Consider the following 9,129-nt stretch of genomic DNA (forward strand, 5'->3'; position numbering starts at 1 on the left):
GTATAAAAATTAAATTCTTTATTTGATATCTCACATTCTAGTATCAATTCCAACAATTTTTAATGGTTAAATTCAACCTAGACCTTAAAAAATTAATAGACTCGTTCTGTTTGCTTCAACAAGTTTTTTTCAAGCTCGACAAAAACACAACAGTGTTTTTTAAGTTTTACAACCAAACCAATACTAATCATTAGTTTTGGCGGGTGCAGAGCCCCAATGTTACTTTTGTACAATTTTTTTAATTTATTTTTTTAACGATACATAAGTTAAACATCAAACTTAAAAAAATAAAAATTCTCTGAAATTCTTGATAAGAAGAGCTTTCTCTTAATGGTTTGTGCAAATCTAAATTAATGTGTTGATACCAGTCACATAGCATAAAAAGTTTTAAAACGAGTAAATAAAACGACAAAATTTAAATTGGTTGGAAGACCAAATATGACTATGAAGTAGCATCCTATTTTAGGTCAATGAACTCACCTCCCAAATGTGTCCAGGTTCATAAATCATAAGTATAGAAGACAAATAGCTAGGTAATAAGAAAAGAAAAATAGAGTTAATGTAGAAAATAATAACGTAATAATAATAATAATAAAATGTGGTGATACATATACCGCTTGAAAATTTGTGTTACTACATATCTTTAGTGTTTACGCCAAATTAAATTAATCATAGTTACATCCGGGACCAAAATATACTATCACGATTAAGTGTTAAAAGAACATACAAACGTGTCATGTATTTAATGATTTCATATAAACATCAATGTAAGTAAGATTTTACCCGCCAATGCGGATTTAACATTTAAATTTTATGAGTTTAATTTCAACTTTAAAGATTTTCCACAAGAAGCCATTATATTTTTAAAGTTAGGGTTTCATATTTACTAGTTGTTGCAATTTTAATTTATTTTTACAGATAAAATTTATATATCATGCCGAAAGTATTGGGTTCATATGAACCAGATATGGTAATTGTGGATTTAACCGTCCATGCAACAAGTGCTTGATTCATATCTAATATTTGTTGTAATTTTAATGTATTTTTACATATAAATTTATGTTTCGTGTCAAAAATATTGAGTTTAGATGAACCAAATACAGTAAAAAAAGAAGCAGCGAGATTAGCTAATTAATAGAGACGGATAATCGTCTAGGTTCAATGGTGGTCTCCCCCAATGATGGATTATTAATGCTGGTTCGTACATATAATATTTGTATAATTGTGTCTATATATCTGTGTTCTGAATCTCCCACCAGATTCATAGATCTTATCATCAGTTAAGCTTTTTATATATTAATATTACGTATTACTATAAAGTACCCATTTCTCTTCAGTTAGTTGCTGCACATACCCATAAACCAAAAACTAAGAAATACAAATAAAAGAAGGAAAAATTAAAATTACAGAGAAGAGAAAGAAACATGGAAATGAAAGTTGGAATAACAGAGAAGAAACTCTTTCATGTCTTTCATAAAGTTCCTTCAGGTGATGGCCCTTATGTCCAAGCCAAGTATGCTCAGGTTTGTTATTTTTTGTAATTTGCATTATTTCTTTTGCGTTTAACTTTTATATACTAATAGTTTTAAAAGTTTTATTCTATGATAACGAGGTCATTTATTAGATAATTACATGTCATTTACCTATAATAAAATAAGTGAATTTAGTAACTTTAAAGATAAGGCAAATTTGATGTCCTAATCTATATAGCATATTAAATTGCATCATAATGCAAAAATTCAAAAGTTGACTGATTTTTTTGTTATAGAAAATACTTTAGCGATTTTCATGATTCTTAGCTAGGTAAAGTTGCAGGGAAACCTTGGAGCAACTGTAAAATTGTTTTCGTGTGATATATAAGTCACGGGTTTGAGTCATGGAAGCAGCCACCAATGCTTGTATTGGGGTAGGTTATCCATATCACACCCATTACGGTGCGGCTCTTCCTCGGATCCTATATAAATGCGGGATGCTTTGTGCATTGAGCTGTTTTTTTTTTGTTTGCTAGGTAAAGTTAAGTGTCTTTTTTGTTTCGATGCAATAAAGTAAAAGTTGAGTGATTTATCCATGAGAATAATACAGTTAAATTAGATAAATACTTAAGAGAGAAGTTGTTAAATTAATTCTTAGAAAAATTAAGCTAATTCTATATATGTACTATATGCAGGTAGTTATGAAGGACCCAGAAGGATCAATAATATGGTTTTGGAAAGCTATAAATACAGGAGACAGAGTAGATAGTGCACTAAAAGACATGGCAGTGGTTATGAAGCAATTGGATAGAAGTGAAGAAGCCATTGAAGCTATCAAATCTTTTAGATGGCTTTGCTCCAAACAAGCTCAGGAGTCCCTTGATAATGTCCTACTCGACCTCTTCAAGGTATATGTTAATAAAAGAAAAATTACAAATAGAAAGAAATCACCCAGTATTTTTTTTTTTGTAGTTGTTGAAATTTGACTTTAAACTTGGTCTTTTATGATATTCGTTTTGATTTCATTAACCATTAAGTCACATCCTTATGTACACATAATTTATTATCTTTTATCAGCTGAATAAAAGGAAACATGTATTACTATCTGATTTTGTAATTTGTGTATATATCTCCTGCTATTATGTTCTCTTTATTTCATTTTATATGACACTATTTTCTTTTTATTCTGTTAAAAAAAGAATGACACATTTTTTATTTTCAATCAGTGGTGGATTAAGAAGTTTTAAATTATGGGTGATTAACTATTTTTAATCCTAAAATTAATACTGAAACTGGGTGCTTAGTTGATATATTTGTATGAATTACTAATTTTTTTATATAGTTATTAGTGTCTGGCTCAAAAAATAATGGATGCTCAAGCACCCATAGCTCAATATATAAATCTGCCACTGTTAATTTAACCCAAAACTTTTTGTTAATTTACTTTTAATAACATGATTTTAAAGTAACAAAAATGTCATCGTATGTTGAAGACGGTAAGTTTCCAAGAATCTTTTTCTTTTATAAAATTTATGCCAGATCTGAACTAATTAATAAGCTGAATTGCCATATGCACTAATTTCTGCATAATATAATTTTGTATGTAGAAATGTGGAAAAGTAGACAAGCAAATAGCGCTATTAAAGCAAAAGCTGAGACAAATATACGAAGGGAAACTCTTCAATGGTAGGCCTACCAAAACTGCTAGATCTCATGGAAAGAAGTTTCAAGTTACTATTAGCCAAGAAACTGCAAGAGTTCTGGTAATTATACTTTCCACTTTCTTTAATTTTGTTGCTTCAATTTTTTTTTTTTAGCATGCACATGTACACAATATGCCAGATTATGGAGTTCATGCGTATAAACTTCCAACAAATTATGTTGGAACTCCATCACACGGAAAGTTCCAGCATCATACTGAATTATGGAGCTCCTGCATATAAACTTCAAGCATATTATGTTGGTACTCCAACACATTATGAAATTCCAGCACATTATGCTTTAAAAATCGAACTCCAGCATATTATGCTAAAAAATTTTCTGATTTTTAAGGGCGTTTTTGTTCAAAATTTACCTTTACATGGAAAAGTGACTAAAATTTGGTTACCTTTGAAATTGTGGCTATTTTTCAATTACCGGTTGTAAATCTGGTTATTTCTAATTTTTCCCCTAATTTTTGTGCTTTATTTTCCGACTGTTTTAGGGTAATTTGGGTTGGGCTTATATGCAGAAAGGAAATCATATGGCAGCAGAAGTGGTGTACAAGAAAGCCCAAATGATTTATGCAGACAGCAACAAGGCCTGCAACTTGGCCCATTGCTTGATAAAGCAAGCCCGTTATGATGAGGCCCGTTATATTCTTGAAGATGTTTGGAGTGGTAAATATTTGGGCTCTGATGATACAAGAACAAAAAATAGAGTGGAGGAATTATTGTTGGAATTGGACTCAAAGCAACCCCCACACTTTTTGCAAAATATTCCGGGCCTTAATTTGGATGATGATTTTGTAAATGAGCTTAATGAATGGGCCCGGCCCAAATCAAGAAGGCTACCAATATTTGAGGAAATCTCTACATTTAGAGATCAATTGGCATGTTGATTGATTTCTATTTTTTCTATCTTGGACATGTTGTGTTCCTTATTCTTATGAGGATCATTGTAAATATTTGTAGTCTCGTCGGGTTTATGATTTAGGGTTAAGGGTTTAGATGTTGTATAAAATAAGAGGCATGTGAAACCTGTAAATTGTAATGTACATTAGATCTTAGGGCCAAGATTGGGAAATGAATCTATTTAGGTTGTGTTTGAATGGATGTGTACCTTTTATCGTTTCATTCTCAATTTTTTGTTTTAGAGCGGACAATTTGGTGGTCAAGAGGTCATAATTCGCAATCCAATTCTCGTTTAAAATTGCAACAAGGCACTAACAAGTAACGAGTTCTAACTACTGAAGAGTGTGATGTAATGATTTCACACTTAACTAGAGGTTCAGATTAGAATAGTCTTATTTAATATACAACATTAAAACCCGCGGTAATCGACTCATTATTCTCCCTCGTACGAGAACCTGCAATGTCCTAATTCTCATCAAACAAACCACATATGTATATATAATTTCTTGGATTCCTTTTTTCATAAAGTCGAGAAATCCTCGAGGTCAGTGACACATGAATTGAGACTCATCGGATAGTGCCCTCGTCGTTCTATCTTTCTCCATTTAAATATCAAGTTCTTATCTGGCAGATTTCAAAATCATAACGTGCGTCTAACCAACCCATCACTTGTTTGCCCTCTTACTACTAGATATAATGATCTACCTTCTCAAATCTCACTATTATCCATCATAACATATGTAACTTCTAAAACCTGAGTCTTCACTTCTCCTTAATATATAACATAATAAAATATCTTCAATCAACTACTCCTCAAAAACGATCAAATTAGACTACTTTTAGTATAACGACTAATTGTTAATTAGTTTAGATTGATCATGCATCGATCTATATAGGTCAAAGTAATCATTTTAAAGTATAGTTGTCTGCTTAATTAGGCAAGATCAATGGCAACTTGTTTTTAGGTGTACTTGCAGTTTTTTAAGTAGCATGAATAGAGTGGTTTAAATTGTGTGAAGAACAATACATAATGCTTTTTTAATATTTAATGTGCTTTTGCAGGCCTTGAGAGACCGATATAGATTATCTACACAGATGGAGGCCATAACTTTACTTAATTTGGCTTATTTTGATCATGTCTCAAGAGGCATTTTTTTGTATCGAATCATAACGCAACCTCCTCCAAATTTGCTCCGAAGATTCAATTGGACCTCAAGCAACTAGACCACATTGTCAATGTCTATCGCAGCTTCTACGTACTATGACCCCTTGGTGAGTTCCAGTACTTTTAGAGTTAATTAAGATACATGGGGGGGCTCTACCATGGTATGTGTCACGACCTAGTTTCTATCATAGACCGTAATGGTGCCCAACGTTGCCGTTAGGTAAGCCAACGGTAAACTATCAACTCAACCATCAACACTTTATGCTTCTATCATAGACCGTAATGGTGCCCAACGTTGCCGTTAGGCAAGCCAACGGTAAACTATCAACTCAACCATCAACACTTTATGCTTACTGACGACGAGGATATATTAATAAATACATTCCTTCTCCATGTGCAGAGATATTCAAAGTATGTTTCTATAACCACTCAACTTTGCAATTTGTGATTGAAGTAAATTTAATTATGATACATATTTTATAGGATTCAAATTTCAATAATAGCCAAGTCAGTGATGAAGATAATGAAATTACGATGATTTTACAGCTCACCAATAATATTTTTTATATTATTTATTCTTTTAGTTAAATGATTTGCAGGTCATAAAATAATAAAGCAATAGGAACTATAGATTAAATACTGATTTTCACAACTTTTTGTATTTTAAATATGTAGGATTCATAATGAGTTTATAACTAATATCGCAACAACGATTAAAGAAGATTCGAATGCACAGATATCAGGAAATAAGATCAAGATAGTATTTAAGAAGAAGACTAACATAAAGTGTTTAAATATGTAACCGTTGGGAAACCAAGAAAAAAGTGTCTAAAAGGAAACAATAATTAGAATCGGAAGACGTTCGTCGATATTGGTCTAGCACATGAAAACTAGTGTTAACTTTCAAGAGTATATACACAGAAATCGATCAGCCATTTGAAATAATAAAATATAAATAACAATTTGATACTTTATTTTATTAAAAGGGATAATTATATTTTTGACCCCAAAAAACTATTTGTCGACAAATATATATATTTTGTATATTAAGTATTTGAGCTATCACCTGTAAAAGAATTTGGGCCGAGGGTCACCCAATTTTTTTTTTTAAAAAAAATTAATAAGCTTTTAGAAGTTTGATCAAACAAACTCTAAATTCATTTATTAAAAAGAAATTTTTACCTATCTATACTACATATGAAACTTATTTACCCTCCCTAATCAAGTTTTAACTTAATTATATGGGCATATTGTATATGGTAAAATCAGTTCACATTAAATACTCGAATTATAGAATGACACGTAGAACCGAGGACAGACGTAAGACGAAACGAGTGTAAACCAAGACCGAGGACAACAGCTTCGGTTGGCACCGGGCAGACCTCGAAGGGAACATTCTTAACGAAGGCAGGCGAATATTTGCCACTAGATGACATTCAATTTAGAATATTCCTCAGTATTGAATACACAATCCGTTACAGAGAATTTTGACATTCATAGCCTGTCGTTATATAGTCATCAGTGGCCCCATTATTGTCATTTAAGAGGGGGCTTGATCCTAGGACCTTGTTCTCTAGGTATAACTATAAATAGTGACTTCAACAACCATTGTAAGGGGGAAAATTCTGACAAATTTATGCTACACGCTATTCTAAGCTAAATAATACTTTATTTTCTATCTAACAATATTCTTGTGGGTTGTTTTCGGAAGCCTAATTCCCTTAACAAAGTTATCTGCTATTTTATCTCGAATTCAGTGCTAAGTCTTATATTTTTATTTAATTTATTTATTATTTTGGGATCAAATCGATTCGTTTGTCTATAAATCACGTTATAAATTCAACTGTACCGTTTTACAAGTAAATAGTTTGGCGTCCACCGTGGGGCTTAGGTAGTTGCGTAATTGAGTTGATCCTTACATCTATTATTAATCTGTTTGATTATTTATTTCTTAGCAAAAATATAAAAGATGATGGCAGCTAACGATGTCAACATCGCACACAATGTTGAGGCACAGAAAAATCCGCCTCAATACGAGGATTCAATCAGCGACACCCGTAATATGGATGTAGCCACGCCGGTTCATGGCGGGCAGTATCCCCGACACGTTCTGGAGGAGACTCCTTATGACGCTGAAGACGAGCACATTGCGGAAACGGCGAGGATCTTGAGAGAACAACAAAAGGCTATCATGGGCAATCTCTCATGGCAAGACCAGGCCACGACAGAACTGAGCAAGCATTGTCGGGTGCTTCCAACAACGCGAATAGAAGAGTCCAGTTCCTCCCGGTGCTCCCGCAAATCAAACAGCGCAAAGGGTAAATAACAACACCCCTAGGGATGAGGTCGACTTCGACGGGGCCGGGGGGATCGACAACGGACCTGGTAACAATAACGATAGTGAACCTTTCAAAACCAAGCTCATGAAGTTATGAGGGAAATAAACGCTCCAATGGATCAAATTCCGGGCGCACCACCAGTGCTGAAGGGCCCGGACTTAAAGAAATACACCTAGTTGCCGTTCAAACCTAGCGCAGCACCAGAGTTGATTCTGAAGCAGTTCAAAATGCCAGACGTACAAAAGTATGATGGGACTTCAGATCCTCAGGAGCACATCACCACCTATACAACGACATTGAAACGAAATGACTTAGCTCTACATGAGATTGAGTCGGTCCTACTAAAGAAATTCGAAAAAAATCTCACTAAGGGGTCCCTGACATGGTAATAACTTTTACCCTAGCACTCAATAGACTTCTTTGAAATGCTCACAGATTCTTTCATCAAGGCCCGTGCCGGGGCCAGGAAGGTCCCGGCTCGGAAGGCGGACATATTCACAATTTCGCAAGGAGAGTTAGAGTTTCTACGCGAATTTGTGACTAGGTTTTAAAAAGAAAGGATGTTGTTACCGATCATGCCAGACGAATGTGCAGCTGAGGCATTTACTAAGGGGATGAACCTGAAGAGCTCCGACGTGTCACGACCCAACTGGAGGGTCATGACTAGCACCCAGGCCATACTTGCTGAGCACCAACGTACATTTTATCTAACCTTCCTTATTATCTTTAAGGGCCGACAAGATCAATATAAATAGTAGACATGGATCATGAACATCCAACAATGAAAGATAATGTCATGAACATACATAATATGGGACGACAAGACTGTCAAGAAACTATATATAAGGTACGAGCTACCATGCTGCGATGAAAGACTATACAACAAAAATCAGCCGACAAGGCATTCTAAACCATACATAAGTCGACACCTGTCTATGAGCCTCTAAAGGAACATAAGTGCTACAACATTGCCGGAACAGGGCCCCGACATACCCATAATGTCTATAACAAAAATGCATACCAAGACCACGGCAAGTCCGGAGAAGGGATCTCGCCAATAACCGCTGAACTGGACAGCCTACTGTGGTGGGGGAGCTACGTCTACCTGTCTATCAGGACCTGCAGCACGACATGCAGCGTCCACAAATAAAAAGGACGTCAGTACGAATAAAGTACTGAGTATGTGAGGCAAGAAAGCATAGGTAAGAACAGTAATGTAAACAGGGATAGAGAATATACATCCTGTGACATCTGGGTACCTCTGAGGGCTACTGACATGAAATACATGATATATACATATATATACATAAACTTTTAAAACATACGTCTTTGTGGGCATCACCATCATCATATCGTACCCGGCCGTAATAGGCTCGGTAAAACGTACCCGGCCATCATAGGGCTCGGTAGAATCGTACCCGGCCACGTGGAGCTCGGTAAAACCCAACTGATCAGTGGTTGCACAATAGGTGCCATACCCGGCCGACTATAGCGCGGCTCGGTAGAGTAAAATAGATACATATATATGATGCATGCTGGAC

General features: G+C 34.6%; 1 protein-coding gene across 1 annotated transcript; it reads left to right on the top strand.

Annotated features, from left to right (window-relative positions):
• The first annotated feature begins 1,361 nt into the window (after nt 1-1,361).
• On the top strand, nt 1,362-4,304 carry LOC104096882 (protein SULFUR DEFICIENCY-INDUCED 1-like). The gene is made up of 4 exons (XM_009603333.3): nt 1,362-1,523; nt 2,168-2,380; nt 3,080-3,235; nt 3,676-4,304. Exons 1-4 carry the CDS (start codon nt 1,425-1,427, stop codon nt 4,069-4,071), a joined length of 864 nt encoding a protein of 287 aa, XP_009601628.1. The 5' UTR covers nt 1,362-1,424; the 3' UTR covers nt 4,072-4,304.
• Nucleotides 4,305-9,129: the final 4,825 nt, after the last annotated feature.

This window comes from Nicotiana tomentosiformis, chromosome 2, assembly GCF_000390325.3.
Source record: "Nicotiana tomentosiformis chromosome 2, ASM39032v3, whole genome shotgun sequence".
Taxonomy (NCBI): Eukaryota; Viridiplantae; Streptophyta; class Magnoliopsida; order Solanales; family Solanaceae; genus Nicotiana; species Nicotiana tomentosiformis.

Excerpts from the sequence above, each read along its gene's own strand:
- LOC104096882 (XM_009603333.3), top strand. The coding sequence starts at position 1,425 with ATGGAAATGAAAGTTGGAATAACAGAGAAGAAACTCTTTCATGTCTTT. Across the intron at positions 1,524-2,167 it reads TCCAAGCCAAGTATGCTCAG|GTAGTTATGAAGGACCCAGA; the intron begins GTTTGTTATTTT and ends TACTATATGCAG. Across the intron at positions 3,236-3,675 it reads AAGAAACTGCAAGAGTTCTG|GGTAATTTGGGTTGGGCTTA; the intron begins GTAATTATACTT and ends CGACTGTTTTAG.